Source organism: Camelina sativa, chromosome 9 (genome assembly GCF_030686135.1).
Source record: "Camelina sativa cultivar CO46 ecotype springtype chromosome 9, ASM3068613v1".
In the NCBI taxonomy this organism is placed as follows: Eukaryota; Viridiplantae; Streptophyta; class Magnoliopsida; order Brassicales; family Brassicaceae; genus Camelina; species Camelina sativa.
The window spans coordinates 25,114,793-25,133,652 of NC_141888.1; the positions used below are offsets into that span (position 1 = coordinate 25,114,793).

General features: G+C 37.6%; 1 protein-coding gene and 1 pseudogene across 1 annotated transcript; both read right to left on the bottom strand.

Annotated features, from left to right (window-relative positions):
- Positions 1–2,764: 2,764 nt before the first annotated feature.
- On the bottom strand, positions 2,765–5,882 carry LOC147938708 (putative disease resistance protein RPP1; annotated as a pseudogene).
- A 3,305-nt stretch (positions 5,883–9,187) lies between these two features.
- LOC104711321 (putative disease resistance protein RPP1) lies at positions 9,188–13,863 on the bottom strand. The gene is made up of 5 exons (XM_010428013.3): positions 13,023–13,863; positions 11,733–12,849; positions 11,352–11,648; positions 9,589–11,262; positions 9,188–9,472 (listed from the first exon to the last, which is right to left on the bottom strand). Exons 1-4 carry the CDS (start codon positions 13,667–13,669, stop codon positions 9,610–9,612), a joined length of 3,714 nt encoding a protein of 1,237 aa, XP_010426315.2. The 5' UTR covers positions 13,670–13,863; the 3' UTR covers positions 9,188–9,472; positions 9,589–9,609.
- Positions 13,864–18,860: the final 4,997 nt, after the last annotated feature.

The following is an 18,860-nucleotide window of genomic DNA, read 5'->3' on the forward strand; positions in this document are numbered from 1 at the left end:
TCCCAAGCCATTTTATAGAACTCAGCTGTGTAACCATCCGGACCAGTGACTTGTCACTTGGCATTGCAAACAAAACCTTCGTGATCTCCTGAGATTTAACCGTACGCGTAAGCATAAGCTTATCTGGTTCAGAACAGCGGAAGGATAACAGTCGTTGTAAGGTAGCCGAAGAAATCTCCTCATAATCATGTGGTACCAACTGCAAAAACTCACGGAAGAACCTCTCCGCCTCTGTTTTGATTGCATCTTCTTGTTTAGTAACCGACCCATCCGGGAGCTTGATCTCCCTTATCGAATTGTTAGCTTGTCGCTTAAGCATAGTCCGATGAAAAGTTTTGTTATTCCGGTCCCCGACCTGTAACCAATGCAATTTGGAACGCTGCTTGAGATAATTCTCCTCCAACCTTGCTACTCGCTCCCACCTTTCATAAGCCACATTCTCCTCAGCCAGTAAACTAGCTGTTGGAGTTAAAAGTGTTTGCTCCTGCTTACGACAGAGCTCCTGATAGGCTTCCTTTGCCTTCTTTACCAAGTCCCCCATACGAGTTCTAGCCAGATGTTTCAGGGCCGGTTTTAAGGTTTTTAACTTCTTTGTGAAACGGTAGAGTGTAGAGGTGGACAAATGCAAAGGTTCACTAGCTTGCCACGCGTCCCGAACCAGAGGCTTAGACTCAGGGAGAGTAGTGGTAGCATTGACAAATTTAAATGGCTTCCGACGAACACCGTGCCGTTCCATTCCTGCAGAAAACTCAATCCTACATCGCAAGTGATCAGAGCATCCCCTTGCCTCGAAAACACTATATGATTATGGGAAAGAGGGCAACCAGCATGCATTTACCAGAACTCGATCTAGCTTCTTTGAGATCATATTATGATCTTGCCGATTCGACCATGTATACAGAGGACCGTGAGCCACCATATCAGTCAAAGAGCAGTACGTCACTAGACTCTGAAAATCCCTCATACCAGAAGTGACCACAGGTTGGAGATCCTGGCGAGAGTGTTCTGAGAGATCCAAGGTTTCATTGAAATCCCCCATTATCATCCATGGTTTATTACACAGAAGTGGTGAGTCCGCATGATCACGAAGCTCCTTCCACAACTCTGTTCTTTCTGACACCGTATTCAACCCATAAACAAACGAGCAAAAAAATTCTTCGTCAAGCGCAGTCAACTTGATCGAACAAGTGATCAGCTGTTCGCTCTTGTAAAAAGGCGTAAGCACAACATCGTTCCTCCAGACTATCCAAACCCGTCCTCTCCGATTGTACTCGTAGTTTGTCATAACAGACCAATCATTCAAAAGTTTTCCGACTAACCGCGGAACATTTCTCTCACGAACTCGTGTCTCAACAAAACACCCAAACTTCATCTTATTCTCCCCCACCCATTTCTTTATAACGGAATGTTTATTTGATTTGTTTAAGCCACGGACATTCCAAAAGAAACCTGACATAATTATTGATGTTTGGGGATCTTCGTACCCGCTCCACGAGTAGAAGATATAGATACCGTTTTATGAGCCGTTTTTGATTCCCTTGGAAGAGATTGCCTCAAAGGGGGATCCTCTTTCTGCCTATGCGAACGCAGATCACCTCCCTGCGATAGAACAGACCCTGGAGCAACCACAGACTTTTCCACCTGCTCCGTTGTTGTTCCACTTCCCACCGAGGCCACCACATTTGCTCCCGGCTCCCCTCTCCTCAAAGTCACATTCACAGGGGGTGGTGGACCAACCTCATCCTCCAAATCCCCCGTATCAGTTAAAATAGCATAAGAGTTCGTCGAAGTAGAGACCACTGGTGGGACAGCGACAACAGTACGATTATGACTGCGACTTGTTTTTGTGGGAGTACTCCAACCTTCCACATCATCCTGTGTTACGTCAGTAACAACACCAGCTGAAGCAACTTCCCTGTTCTTGTCGACAACCTCTAGGGATCAAGAGGGTTGGTCTGCATTCTCTGCAATCACTGGGGCCAGAGCACCACTGACATTCGCGAATGGATTAGTAGATGGTTGTGCCAAGAGGCAAGAGTCATGCAAATGGCCCCACTTCTGACAGTTAGTGCACCGAGGGGGAAGCCAGGGGTAAGAGTATTGAACAACCGCATCCACCTCTCCCTCCTCTTCACTCACAATCACAAACTCCTGCGGTAAAACCTTCGTTAAATCAGCCTCCACTAGCACTTAGGCCTCATCAAAACTCTCACAAGCTTCTGTTTTGGGGTGTAACTTTACTGGTTCCCCACCGCACTAGCCAAGAATTCGAGACCCATCTCCGTAAATAGAGAAGGAGGTACGTCTGTTAACTTAACCCACATATTGAATGATCGCATAGCAGGTTGGACTTCTTCTGCAAACGGAGACCACTTTGAGACAATCATAGGGATACCCATTATATTCCACATACCTCTGTTCAACGCTCTTTGCCTCATGGATTCATTCTTAACCCGGAACTTTAGAGTATTGTCATCTACTTCCAAGACATCAATCATAGTGGTTTTATCCCCAAGCCTCCAGATCTTATTAACAATCATGTGAACTTTGCCTACATGAGGCGCCTTCTCGTTTAGAAATTTGCCTATCAAGAAATCTTCCCAGAGAGGTTTTGCCCCTGTTATAATCGCCTTCGGGACCACAACACGCTCACGACCATCAATAGATTCAACCACAAAAGGTTGTTTTTTGAAAACATGACGTTTAGCCACCATTGCATACGACTTCTTTACCACTAGGATATCGCTCTTCACTACAACCCCATTCAAATCAGATCCAGACTGGCTACAGAGGTTCTCTTCGCCTCTGTCCTCCGTCCTTCGTACTCACTCATGACTTTAATTGATTCTTCCTTCTTCTCCTTCTCGTCTTTATCTGCAATTAACTTCAATTAAACATAATCGTTACATAAATTTAAAGCTTATGAAAGACGAAAATAGCATAAAATTTTCTAACCTCCTCCATCGATGTCCATCTCTGAAGCTCTAAGATTCATTAAGGAACCTTCAAGATATGATATACCCCGCATTCTCCTTTCTTCCACTTGCTATTGTATGTTGTGAACTCAAAGACAAGCTCGGTGGAAATCACCGTCTCCTCTGCTTCAAATTCAAATGTGTATATATGCTCTGTTAAAAGTCGATCTATACGGCTGCCTCGTCCACGCCAAACCTTGAGATCATTCTGTTTGTCCATGATGTTAGTATATACATACATCGAACTCGGATCATAACCCGTTTCTTCATTAACCTTAACCAGCATGACACAAGCCTTAAATCTCAAGGATGTAAGATTAGGCGACTCGTTCAACTTGATTGTCAATAAACCTCCAACAGTAGATCGGTGATTGAAGCAGGCAGGCACTTGTGTACCCGGTAAGATTCCATATCCAGAAGTCGATGTGTGCATGATGAGATCTCTAGCTTCTTGGTTCAGTTTGAAGCAGTTGCTGAACTTCATAATGTTAAAGGAACAATCCAGTCTCTCAAGGGACTGACAATTTTTTGCATTCAATGCAAGATAAGAAATCTGAAAGTTGTGGGAGTGATACCAAATAATTGCAGTTGTAGAGTCCATGGACACGTAAACGAGACATTCCCTTGACCCATAGAGGAACTTGTTGTATATTTTCGTTAAAAAAATGGAGCTCTGTGATGATGTCAAGAGCATGCGGGAATTCCGTGAGGCTTTTGAAGTATGGCATTTGAAATATAGAAAAGACGGGACCACGACATGATCGACAAAGGAACTTCTTTTATCGCAGTTCCTTTGAGCTTGAGAGACCCAATGTTTGTGGAGATGTCAGGAAAACTTTTCAACTGTGAGATCAAGTGTATCAAGAGATTCCAAGTTGATGTTGGTTGGAAGAGCTTCTAGCTTTGAGCATCCTCTCATTGACAATGTAGACAATCGCTGAAGGTTCCCTATATAGGAAGGACGCTCCAACAGATTTGAGCAGTTATCTAGCTCAATATTTCCGAGATTAGTGCAATCTCCAATAGGGGTTGGGAGATTCACGATACTTGAGCATCCCCTCATATCCAATTTCTTCAGATTTGTGGCAGATCCAATAGAAGGAGGGAGCTCTAGTAGACTTGAGCAATTGTGGAGACCCAATGTCCGGAGATTAGTCGCATTTTCCATAGCTGGGAGCTCCATGACAATTCGTTAGAAACAATTCCTGGAGATTCGTGGCATTGATAGAAGAGGAGAATTTCTCAAGTCTTGAGCAATCACGAAGAATCAATTCCTCAAGTTTAGTTGTTTTCCCAATAGAGGGAAGCTCCACAAGATTTGAGAAATAAGAGAGATTTAATTTCCGGAGATTGGTCAAATTCTCAATAGTTGAAGGGATTTTCACCGAGCTTGAGCAACGAGAGAGATTTAGTTCTTGGTTGCATTCCAAACAGAAGTTGGAACCTCCACTAAACTTGAGCAATTAGAAAGATTCAATTTCTCAAGTTTAATTGCATTCCCAATAGTGGGAAACTCCACAAGATTTGAGCAATTATAGAGATCTATTTCCTGGAGATTGGTCAAATTCTCAATAGAAGAAGAAATTTTCACCAGCTTTGAACACTGAGAGAGATTTAGGTTACAAATGGTTGCACAATTGAAAAGGTTGAAGGAGTTGAAAAAAAATTATTCAACCAAGTTTCACCATTTGAATGGAAGAGGTTGCAGAAGTTGGAAAAAACTATTCAACTCATTCAACCTAAAAAGTTAAAAAAATAAACTAATCCTACAGCAGAAATGTTCAACTTGTTCAACCACTATTTTGGAGATGAATGAGTTGAATATTTTCTAACTCAATATTGTTCAACTCATTTTTTCAATTTTAAGCAACCATTTGCAGCCTTAGTTCCTGGAGACTGGTTGCGTTCCAAAAAAAAGAAACAAGGCTTGAGCAATTAGAAAGAATCAATATCTCAAGATTAGTGGCAGTTGAAAGATCGGGAAGCTCTTTCAGATCTTCAGAATCACTCAAATCCATCCCCTTGAGATTTTTAAGTTGCTGCATTGACAAATAAAAAAAATGTTAACTACACTAGAAACTTTTACGAAAACAAGTCTAATACTCTTATATACATTATAAAGAAAGTTTTGAGAATTGAAATTTTTTATCAAAATTACTTACTTTTACTCCATCCCATAGCTTCTCGAGCTTGTTGGACTGCACACTTAGTGCAACAAGAAACTCGGGATTAAAAGTAGAAGGCAAACATATGTTCTGGAAATAACTCCAAAACAGGAATCTAATCTTTTGTGAGTAATATAACAGTGAGTTCAGTCTCTCAGGCTGAGCAAGATCCTTCCTACTCTTGATTATTAAGATTTCGAGATCAGACATTCTTTCAAGTGCTTTCTCACTTATGTTCAATTCTTCCCCAATCTTAGATAACTTAAATTTAATCCCTATAAAACATCTATTATCCGGAAAAAAAACCATACAAATTATAAGTAGAAAACAGAGTTAGGTATCAAATAAACTCAATTTCTAAGGCAAAAAAGAACTTACTGTTGTATCATTACCGAGCACTTCACAAACATCTCTTCCATCAACCAAAAGCTGACATTTCAGAAGCCGACTATGAATCTATACATCCGGTTTCGTTAATAGATATGAGAGATTTTTCAGCTAAGACATGAATACCAGCTTGCGTCACATGCGGGAACTTCTTTGGGAGAACCTCTTCCAGGTCATGAGGATCTATGCCGTTGAAAAAGCTGGCTATATCTTTCGAGCTGGAATCCTCATCATCGTTGGTTGAGCATATCTTTCGTCTCTTAACAGATTCGGATTCCACATCCTGACTTGTTGGGTTTTCCTCCTAGTGGGGAAACCAATTAGATTTGGTTAACCAAACCTGGACTTGGGCCATTATATTAGTCCATGAGATTAATGTTGAGCTTTAGGTTATGAGACAGTATATAAACACTCTTAACCTAGTTATTGGTATAAGGAAAAATAGAGAGGAGAGAGTTGATTTTCGGATCTAGAGCAGAAGAGAAAAATATAATCTTTAGGGTTTGGTGTTTTGCACGTTTGGACATTCAAACGAGCTCCGATCTGGCTGATTTTTGGAGGGTAGCTTCGTGACTCAGTTTCTACATATTTGACGGTGGATATCTTGTTTCAACGGTTGGTTTGTGAGAAATCTGAGTTTTAGCGTGGCTGGTCGTGTCTGGAATTTCCAGATTTTGCAGCATCTCTCGTGAGTGTTTGTAAGATCCAACGGTGAGTACTTCTCGGTTTGAGCTGAAATTCTGCAGAGTTGTTCCTCACCTGTTTATCTAGGATTTGTACGATGGAGATCTGAATAGGTTGCCGGAATCTTAGTAAATCTAGGGTTGTTTGGAACTGCATATTTTAGCCTTTTGTTCTCTCTCTTGTGTTGTTTTCTTATTGAGATTGCTACTTGTAGCCTTAGTCTCTGGGGAGGACGTGGTTGTACTCAAATACATTGGTGATAGTGGAATTTTGAGTGGACTACGGTCCCGTGGTTTTTACTCCATGCATTGGGGAGGTTTTCCACGTATAAATTATGTGTCTTGTTTATTTTACGCTCTACCAAATTTATTATATTTTCCTCACAGGTTCACATAAGTTAGGGTGAAACTTTATTCCACTGTGCAACTGTGCGTTGTTTCCCCAACAAAGTGGTATCAGAGCTTTGGTTTAATAACTTTGGTTATTAGTTACTTTTGTGAACGATGGAAAATATGGGTAGAATGATAAGCTTGATTGGTTCTAATTATCATCTATGGAAAGGCAAGATGGAAGATTTGCTTTTCGTGAAGGAATTTCATATTCCTGTCTTTGAGGAGAAGAACCCTGAAGGTAAGATTGATGATCAGTGGAAATTGCAGCATCGCCAAGTGTGTGGTTTGATAAGGCAATGGGTAGATGATAATGTGTTGAATCATATTGAAAATGAGACTAATGCTCGTTCTTTGTGGTTGAAGCTGGAGCAACTGTTTGCTCGAAAGACCGGGAATAATAGGATGTACATAATCAAGAAGTTGATTGAGTTGAGGTATCAGGAGGGAACTCCGATGACTGATCACTTAAATGTGTTTCAGGGGCTGCTTAATAAACTTTCGGATATGGGAGTCAAGTTTGAGGATGAGATTCACGGTTTAAGGCTTCTTGGTACATTACCAGATTCTTGGGAGGTGTTTAGGATGTCTCTTTGTAACTCCGCGTTGAATGGTGCTATTTCGATGGATGTAGTGAAGAACAAGAACATCCATCGAAATAACACCATTCGACGCGGAGTTACAAAGAGACATCCTAAACACCTCCCAAGAATCTGGTAATGTACCAAGAAGGCACAAACCGTGAATCTCATCTTCAAACTTGACTCCCATATCATAAAGTTTATTAAGCAGCCCCTGAAACACATTTAAGTGATCAGTCATCGGAGTTCCCTCCTGATACCTCAACTCAATCAACTTCTTGATCATGTACATCTTATTATTTCCGGTCTTTCGAGCAAACAGTTGCTACAGCTTCAACCACAAAGAACAAGCATTAGTCTTATTTTCAATATGATTCAACACATTATCATCTACCCATTGTCTTATCAAACCACAGAGTTGGCGATGCTGCAATTTCCACTGATCATCAGTCTTATCTTCAGGTTTCTTCTCCTCAAAGACAGAACATGAAATTCCTTCACGAAAAGCAAATCTTCCATCTTGCCTTTCCATAGATGATAATTAGAACCATTCAAGCTTATCATTCTACCCATATTTTCCATCGTTCACAAAAGTAACTAATAACCAAAGTTATTAAACCAAAGCTCTGATACCACTTTGTTGGGGAAACAACGCACAGTTGCGCAGCGGATTAAAGTTTCACCCTAACTTATGTGAACCTGTGAGGAAAATATAATAATCTTGGTAGCAAAAACTTCAAAGCGTAAAATAAACACAGAATTATACGTGGAAAACCCTCTCCAATGCGAGGAGTAAAAACCACGGGACCATAGTCCACTAAAAATTCTACTATCACCAATGTATTTGAGTACAACCAAGTCCTCTCCAGAGACTAAGGCTACAAGTAGCAATCTCAATAAGAAAACAACACAAGAGAGAGAACACAAAAGGCTAAAAAATATGCAGTTCCAAACGACCCTAGATTCACTAAGATTCTGGCAACTTATTCAGATCTCCACCGTACAAATCCTAGATAAACAAGTCAGGAACAACTCTGCAAATTTCAGTTCAAACCGAGAATATCTCACCATTGGATCTTACAAACACTCAGGACAGATGCTGCTAAAAAATCTAGAAATTTCAGACACGACCAGCCACGCTAAAACTCAGATTTCTCACAAACCAACCGTTGAAACAAGATCTCTCTCGTCAAATCTGTAAAACACTGAGTCACGAAGCTACCCTCCAAAAATTAGCTAGATCGGAGCTCGTTTGAATGTCCAAACATGCAAAACACCAAACTCTAAAGGTTTTGTTTTTCTCTTATCCGAAAATCAACTCTTTCTTCTCTATTTTTCTTTTTTGCCAATAACTAGTTAAGAGTGTTTATATATAGTGTCTTATAACCTAAAGCCCAATATTAATCTCATGGACTAATATAATGGCCCAAGTCCAGATTTGGTTAACTAAACCCAATTGGTTTTCCACTAGGAGGAAAACCCAACACCATGCAGCGGAGAGAGTGATCGTAACAGACCTCAAGGCGAAAGAACGAGTGATGAACTGATGAACCACGAGAACGCCCTCTTGTGCATCCAGAGACTCCTCCTCTTGGGTGCTAAGTACGCTAGCTTCTTGCAGGCTTGATGGGAACTTTGCAATATTTTTCTTTATACATAACACACAGATTGTGTCTCCACTAGATTCCAAGAACCACCATCTGTTTATTATTTTGTCCTAGAAATTTTCCTATTGTATGATCAAATAAATTAATTCTGGGCTGTTTTTCCCCTTCTTCTGTATTTAATAATTCAATTAAAAAAAAGGCTTATTTGTTACAGACTAAGAAATAACAATTATGGGTCAAACTATTGTATGATGTGAGAGATTGAGCTTAAATAAAGTTGAGATGAAGATACCTTTGATGTAGTTTGGTAGCATGATTTAGTTAGATTAGATACATCTGATTGTTGTCTGTGCAATCCATTTTTCACAACATATTAATTAATTTGAATCTGCTCAAATATTAAAACAAACATAGGAAGGAACCCTTTTAACTTAAAGAGAAAACAAGTCTCTGAAAATACGGTGTTTATTTGGACAAACATGCTTCTTACTCTGATTCCAACTTCCAAACAAGGAGCTGGACTCTCTCTGTTTTCTTTTTTCAGCAGCTGTACTATATAAAGATTATGCAGCTACACATTGAATATTATTAGACAAATCCATGGGTTTTCACGTTCTTCTCATGACTAAGATTCTTTCTTCACCTTCTCCTCCTCGTCTCCACCTTTTGTATTTTTCTCCCAGTCTGCATTTAATTTCAATTAAACATAGCCCAATATTACACACTGATAATCATACACAAGTTCAACCTAAGTAATGCACAATTTTATTAAAGATTAAAATGGCAGAGAATTTTAATACCTCCTCCATCAATGCCATCCATCAACATGAAGGGACCTCCAAGATTTGGAGTAGCCCGCATTCTGTGATATTCCAGTCGATATTGCTTGTGTCGAACCGAAAGAAAAGCTCGGTGGAATTCACCTCCTCTACTTCAACTTCAAATGTGTAGATATGCTCTGATAAAAATATATCTACGCCATGGTAGCTTGGTTTACACTGAACCTTGTGATCAGTTTTTCTGTCCACGATGTTAATCCAGACCAACGTCGACGACTCACAAGATAGGTCTGTAACCTTAACCATCATGACACAAGCCTTAAATCTCAAGGATGTATGAAGAAGCGACTCATTCAACTTGATTGTCAATGAACCTCCAGCAGTAGCTCGGTGATTGAAGCAGGCAGGAACTTGTGTACCGGGTAATATTGCATGTTTACGGGTTGATGTGTGCATGATGAGATCTACCGCTTCTTGATTCAGTTTGAAGCAATTGCTGAATTTCAGACGGATCTCTGGATTGTTAAAGGAACAATCCAATCTCTCAAGGGACTGACAATTGTCTGCGTCTATGTAAGATAGGGAATCTGAGAGTTGGGGGAGTGATACCAGATTCTTGCAGTCGTGGAGTCTAAGTACACATAAACGCGACATTCTCTTGACCCATGGAGCAACTTGTTGTATATCTTTGTTTAACTGCAGCTCCGTGATGATGTCATGAGCATGTGGGAAATCCTTGAGGCTTTCAAAGTATGAAACATGAAAGCCAGAAAGACGAGACCACGACATGATTGACATAGGAATTTCTTTTATTGCAGTTCCTGTCAGCCTGAGATACTCAATGTTTGTGGAGATCTCAGGAAAACTTTTCAACTGCGAGCAATCTGTGAGATTAAGTGAACGGAGAGATTTCAAGTTGATGTTGGTCGGAAGAGCTTCTAGCTTTGAGCATCCACACATTGACAACGTAGACAATCGCTCAAGGTTCCCTATAGATGAAGGAAGCTCCACCAGATTTGAGCAGTTATCTAGCTCAAAATATTCGAGATTAGTGAAATCTCCCATAGAGGTTGGGAGTTTCAAGAGACTTGAGCATTCTCTGATATCCAATCTCCAAAGTTTTGTGGCAGTTACAATAGAAGGAGGGAGCTCTAGTAGACTTGTGCAATTTTTGAGCAACAGTAGCTGGAGATTAGGGGCATTCTCGATAGCGGGGAGCTCCACGACACAAGAGCAATTTGATAGATTCAGCTGCTTGAGATTAGTGGCATTGATAGAAGACGGGAGCTTCACCAGACTTGAGCAATCATAGAGATCCAAAACCTCAAGTTTAGTTGCATTTCCAATAGAGGGAAGCCCCACAAGATTTGAGCAATAAGAGAGATCTAATTTCCGGAGATTGGTCAAACTCTCAATAGAAGAAGGGACTTTCACCAGACTTGTACAATGACCAAGATCCAACTTTTGGAGATTAGTGGCATTCCCAATAGAGGAGGGGAGCTCCACCAAACTTGAACAACCTCTAAGATTTAAAATTTGTAGACGGGTGAGTTTTTCAATAGAGGAAGGGATCTCCACTAAACTTGAGCATCCTTCGAGACATAATTCTTCGAGATTAGTGGCAGTTGAAAGATCGGGAAGCTCTTTCAGATCTTTAGAATAAAACAAATTCATCCACCTGAGATTTTTAAGTTGCTGCATTGACAAATAAGAAATTGTTGATAGGACGACTGACGTATAAAGTTGGAGTTTGTTAACTAGGCTTATGGAAGCAAATTACTTACCTTAGTTCCTTCCCATAGCTTCTGAAGCTTGCTGGAACTCATATCTAGTTCGACGAGAAACTCCGGATTAAAAGTAGTAGGCAAACATAAGTTCTGGTAATAACTCCAATTTAATAATCTAATCTTTTGTGAATGATGTAAAAGTGAGTTCAGTCTCTCATCAGTCTGAGCAAGATCATCCTCCTCACCATTGATTTTTATGATTTCGAGATCAGACATTCTTTCAAGTGCTTTCTCACTTATTTTCAATTCTTCCTCACTCTTAGATAAATTAATCCCTATAAAACGTCTTTTATCCTGAAAAAGAACCATACAAAATTATAATTAGATAGGAGGGTTAGGTATGAAATAAACTCAATTTGTAGAGAAAAAAAAACTTACTGCTGTATCATTACTGAGCACGTCACAAATATCTCTTTTATCAACCAAAAGTTGACATTTATGACGCCGATTATGAACGTATTGATTACGTGAAGTTTCTATTCCAAATTGCTTAATCAGAGTATGCATAGATATACATCCGAATTGGTCAACAGATATGAGAGATTTTTCAGCTAAGACATGAAGACCAGCTTGCGTCACATGCAAGAATTTCTCTGGAAGAACCTCTTCAAGTTTATGAGGATCTACGCTGTAGAAAAAGCAGGCTATGTAAAGAAATAAATCTTTATATTCATCACATAAGGCATCATAGCTGAAGTTTATAATGCTCTCTATTTCTCCATTAAGGCTGGTCTTTAGCCTCGGTAGTATCATTTTCCACTCCTGCTTGGGCTTTCCCCGCAGAGCGGAGCCTAGCATCTTCAATCCCAAAGGGAGTTCACCAGCAAGGTATGCAACTTCCTTAGCAAGCTCATAGAAACCATCCTCTGGATGCTTTTGTCCAAAGGCATGCATACAAAAGATTTGAAAAGCCTCATCACTTGATGGGAATTTCACTTTGTAAATATGATTGATCCTATGGGCTTTCAAAACACTTAAATCTTCTGTTGTGATAATAATCCGACTTCCCGGACCAAACCATCGAGTTTCTTTCGCCAAGGCATCTAGTTGTTCTAAGTGATCCACATCATCAAGAACGAGTAACACTTTCTTGTCTTTTAACCGTTCTTTTGCCACTCCTAAATGAGAAATCGTGATTTCTTTCTGGTTGATCATCTTGGACAACATATCGTTTTGAAGTTGCAATTGTGCACTATACTCATTCAAACGAAGTCTTGGATTGCTTCCTCTGATATCAATCATGATCGCACTAAGTTGGAATCTGCTGGAGACTTGGTCAAACATAATTCTAGCAATGGTCGTCTTACCAATCCCAGGAGGCCCCCAAATCCCAATCATCCTTACTTCAGCCAAATCTAGGCTTAACAATTGTTCCATTTCTTCTATATGAGCTCTCATCCCAACTAAACCGTCGAGATCTCTTGATGGTGTGGAGCTAATCAACATGTTTGAAACATCAGTGGCTATTTTTTCGATCATGGCCGCATCATTGACCCTAACATTGGAGGATATTAACATAAATCTATCAAATAGTCTAGTCATGAGAACTTCTGATACACATCGAAAACATATGTATTTTCTTGTCTTGATATATATTTTTTTTTATAGCTACAAATGAACTCTAAAAGGAAATATTAATTAAGGAGAGTAGAAATCAAGAGAACAAACCAGTTGCGAGAATGATATCCAGCGATTTGGGCCACATCCTCCAAAGCTTTTCTCCATCTCTCAGTACGCTCTTTTGTTTTACCTTTACATGTTTTTTTAAAGGCTTTTCCAAAATCTCCAATTTGTTTCTTTACTTCAGTTGGATCAACATCATAGAAAATGGTCATGACAATCTGACCCAACACTTCCCTGCAGTTCATGATCTCTGCCAACTCATCAAGACACCAAGACGAAGAAGCATAGTTCTTGGAGAACAAGACGATCGCGATCTTTGATCCTTTGATAGCTTCTACGAGCTCAGGACCGATCGACTTACTCCTCTTTATATCATTGTCAATGAATGGGTCAATTCCCTTATTTCTGAAGGATTCCAAAATGTGACAAAGAAAGATTTTTCGTACATCTGGTCCGTGGAAGCTCGGGAAGACATGGTGTCTACAGTTTCCGGACACATAAGTTAAAGGAGATGGAAGAGATAAGGAAGAAGCAGAAGAGGAAGAAGAAGAAGGAGAAGAAGAAGAAGAAGAAGAAGAAGAAGGAGAAGAAGATTTAGTATCTTTGTTATCTTGTTGGAATCTGCATTTTCTATAAAACGTAAAGAAGCCTACAGCAGCTACTACAGAGCCAAGGAAAAAAGAAGAATTCATTGGTATGGTAGAGAGAGGATCAAGGATTCCTAGATGGATGCAAGAAGGATTCAACAAAGATGTTTCCTGGAAAATATGGTGAGATTTCGTGGAAAATGTTGCTAACGACAAAATTATTTGTAAATATAATAAGCTCCACCATATTCAACTAGTAAACTTGCTTTGATCTAACTTTTTAATATTTTTCTTCTTTCACAGTTTCGTAGATCGTGCTTGTTATAATTGAAAAAAGTCAATTTGCGCTGTAAACGAATTTTATAACAAAATTTGTTATTTCGTGGTTTAATCTCAACTAATCTCGACTTGTGTTGATTTTGCTTCCTTGGTTGTATAATCCAAACTTATATTATACTAGGAGTTGTCCCGTGCAACACACAAGCTTATCTTCATATTTGTTCTATTGGCAATTTTTTGAACTGTTTGATTTTTATCTTTATGTATTTTGCTTTTTTAATTAGATTTTTTTATTGATAAAGATAATATAAATGTTTGGGGGAAGAGTATGTATCTTAGTAATTAATCATGTATAATGGATTTTATTAATCATGTTTACTTTTTTGAATAACAAAATGTTTATAAGCTTAGACTGATTCTCTTTTAGGACATGTTGTTTTGCGATGTAAACCATTTTGCAATACATTCATGGCCAATTTTGTGATTACAAAATAGATGATTTATGTAATGTATTTGTAAACATTGAAATGATATTTAACATTAAAATAGCCGAGAGCTACCATCATTTTTGAGTTTTGAATTTATCCTATGAGTAATCTTTTATTAAAGATGATGAAGTTTAGAGATATAAAATAAGTATTATATTCTTTAATGTTGCACATTTTTCATCATCAGATTCAGATAATGTGTGATTTATTTCCTTTTAACATTTGGTAACCCCTAACATCAAAAACACATTTTCTGTCCTATCAACACAAGATGGAAAATGATACGAATCTTTCAAGCTTCAAAGTCTATTCAGTGGTTTTAAACCAAAAATAAAATAAAATAAAATAAAATAGAGATCACTTTTTGGTGATTTTATTCACTTCGACATTGTTTAAGGAAAATCCTCATCATCTTTATTTTGTTGTTATGTGAAGACATAAACGAAAGTTGAAATTGAAGTCCCATATCCAAGTTAACTGAAATCAATTACAAATCACCTTATCTAACGTTGTTTCTTCTAATGTCTTCCTTCGACATATATGTAATAGAGATCTGATCATCTATTTTAAGCTTTAGGTCTCTCTATCTGTAGTAATCTTAACAAATATCCAAGTTAGAATAATATATAAAATAAAAGAATGTATAATTAAATTTTAAACTCAAAAAATCATTTTCTAACACAATTATACCGTTGTGTGATATACTCCCTCCGTTTCAAAATATAAGATGTTTTAGAGAAGTTTTTTGTTTCACAATATAGGATGTTTTCAAGTTTCTATGCAACTTTTAGATTAGTTTAGTATTTTATATTATGCAGTATTGTTTCTGATTGGTTGAACTTGTTAAAAGTAAAGACTTCTTAATCTGCGTGCTTTAGTTAAAACATCATATATTTTGAAACGGAGGGAGTATATCTTAGGTTAAGTTGCAATATTTTGACTTTATGAATATGTCGTAGTGTACATGCACGTAGGCTCATGGTGTCTCCATACCGTAATTAACCTTTAGAACTCGTTGAGATAAAACCGAAAATGTTATTACACCTTACTTAATATGGCAATAGAAAAAAAAGCTTAAAGGAGAAAATAAGAGTAACTAAATTTTTTATTTGATTGTTTGGTCATTCCGTAAAGGTTTTCTCCTCCACCTAACCACCAGTCCAGACTACTACTTTTTACATGCTTGCATAAACTTTAGTTCCTTGTATGAGATCTTAAATCCTCCATTTTCATTTAAAAATGAATTGTGCAATGAGCAAATCATTTACGTGATCTAAAGGAAAAATGCTTCAGAGACACTAGAACTTTCCTCGAATCATAACAATAATTTGAGTACGAAATAGAATACAATCACATGAAATATACATATTAAGGAACCAGCCAGTCAGCCATTATAGTAGCAGAATTTGGCCATTTAAAATTAATGGGACAATATAGAATTTTAGATGAAGAGAAATAAGAGATTGTAATATAAATTTATGACTAAAAATTGAAACTGATTTTTTGATTAAATGTTAGCTAATTTATTGGGATTTAAAGGCGATAATGGGACGTTACTAATATTTAGCTTTCCACGGTTTATTGAATTGACGATGAAAAACATCAATTCTTAAACAATATTATTAACCATGCTCTAATTTTGAAATTGTCAAGAATACATATGGCCCTTTGGTAGCATTATATTCATTCATAGGCCCATATACATTGGTCTTAAGTTTTAGAACAATAAAACATTTACCAATTAATATTTAATAGAAAGTAGGACGTTAAAAACAAAACACTTACCCCTAACTTTCTGTGGGTTTACATGGGTTGCAATGACAACAACTATTTCATCTTTTAGGGTTAAAATTTTGGCATGGGCATCGACCGCAAGTTCTCTCCAAAGAGATATATATACGTTGTCACCACTACAACAAACACCAGAAATGTTGCACAGTTGCAGAATTACAAAGAGTAGAACGAATATGAAAGAAAAAAAACAAAACAAAACCAGTACCTTTCTAAAATGCAAGTCAATATTAAATTGAAAGTTGTCTTTGAAGGGTGGTTCTGATCTTTGTTTTCAAATGTTCGAGACGAGGATATTTGGCCAACAACATCTGGTGAGTGGGTTAATGTAGATATAAATCATATACTGAAGAACAAAGTGGAAGCTAAGAGACCAGAAATACGAACAGTACGAAATAGGTTGTTACCTGGAAGCTCCTCACCCTTGTCTACCATATCAAGCAAGTGTGAAAAATTAGAGAACCTAAAATAATCAAAACCAATAGAGCATTGTCGTTTTTTAACAGTCTTCAAAGACGTTTTCTCCGTGAAAAAAATTCTCCACTTGTGGTTGGTGCGACAATAACGGTTGGAGGATGCAACAACATCGAAATCATTGATGATGTACAACTGGCCTTTCACCAATTGATCTTGAAACTTAGGCACACAATTAGGAAGGACTGAAGCTTGTATAGCACAATCCTGAAACAAAGACAAAATAAATGTGTTAAAACGAGGTAAATCAGAGGTCAAGAGGAACAATAATAGAGATAATATACATTTTCATCACGAAGAGATATTGTTTCTTCGAAAGTCTTGAACTTCCCAAATATGGATGACCCGAACAACAATCCTATTGATACCAGTGTTGTGTGTTTCGTTGGAGGTTGAATCAAGGATAGAGTATTGTTTTAGGTTTACCCATGGTGTGAGAGAGAGAAGGTGAGTGTCGTCAAAGGTTGTTATTTAAAAAGAAATCTTAATGCAATGGTTGAGGGAGAGTAATCAGGGATTGGAATGAAATGTTAATGACCATGAAATCATAGGTGTTTGGTATTATTTTCATTACGTTATAATTGGGTGGTAAACGTAAAGATGAAAATGAAGGATATACTTCAATGGAATTCTTTAATTACCTTAAAAGATTGTAATAAGTAATACAAATAACGTAATCATAATAATGGTTCATATGATTCTAATTGGTAGTGCAGATCTAAACCCCTTTTTAAAAAATTTTAAATTTGTTTCCAAACAATTAGAAAACGATTTTGGACAGGATTAATGTTACATACAGTTCGGAACTTCAAATAGGTGCTCGGGATCTTGACACAGACATTAAACCGGAAATGATTTAGAATTTGGTGGTAGAGTAGGAGTATTAAACCAAAGAAACCCAAGGATTAGGATATTTTTGTGAAGGTACATCGGAGGTGGTAGCTGCTGGAAACGATGGTTGTGAGAAGGTGAGTACAGGTGAATTCGACATCGTTTGGTTCGTATCCTCCTGATAGTGTAAGGGCTGCCAATTATATTTGTTGAGCCTGTAATTGGTCTTATTTTATTAGGTCCAATATGAAAATGTAAAAACAATGGCCTTTAAGAATAAGAGAGGACATGTGTCAGTTATATAATAAGCCAGATGTCATGTTCTAAGCAGAAGTTAGAAAAAACCTTCTATTATTATATAAGATACACTTGTACAGGTAATTTTTTAAAGCACAAATGCTTTAACCAATAAAATTTTGCCACATAAATTTATATTCAAAATTTAAATATATCTTATTATATAAACCTTATGACAAAATTACTCATTAACAAGATCGTGACACATGTCAATTATATCATTCAGATGTTGACACATGTCAATTCATTATTAAAATTTTAAAAATAAAAAATGTAAAAAATTCAAAACCTAACTTAAAAAGGTTATAAAAATGTTAAAGTGAAGAACATATAATAGATTATTTAATGTGTTCATAAAGACAACTTGTTGGTAGTAGTTAAGACTAAAGAGTATATTTTAACAAAAATATATATTTGTGTGTACAAATAAACTTTTAGTGGTAATGTAGACAGTAGATTTGTAAATGGATATATATTAGTGTAATATAGCAAAAAAAAAAAAAAACTATTTTCTATAACTAAAAGTTTATCTCTTTACTTTTATACATTTTTTTTTACTTACGAAAAAAATTAAATATATATTCTTTGTTAAATTTCATTTAATTTTAATACTTTTGAACTCATCTACAACTATTTTCTTTAACTAAAAGTGTATCTATTTTCTCTTTCAACCAAACAATAAATTAAAAATAATTTTCTCGGTTAGTTGCCCAAGCCAGAGGGAAGGAGTTTACAAAAGAAACTTCAGAGATAAGAGAATGCGAAGCACGGGCAAGACAATCCGCCTTCGAATTTGTCGCATGCGGGATCCAAGAGATGGAGAATAGTGGAAAAAACTCCAGTGAATCAAACACATCGAGCAAGTTGGAGAAAGATGGCCAATATTCAGGGGAATGCACCATAGTAAGGAACTCAGCACGTATCCGCTCCATGGCGCACAACAACGCTTCTAACTCTGAATGCAGGGGGGAGGGGCTCCATCTTAGACACTTGGCCCCCAACAACAAGGTTCGCTCCTCACCAACGCAACACAACCAGCCCAATCATGAATGCTCATTGGTTGCTTTCCAAGAACCATCAATTTGACAACAAGGTGAAGAAACCTGGACATCCGAGGACGGAGATGGAGTCGACAT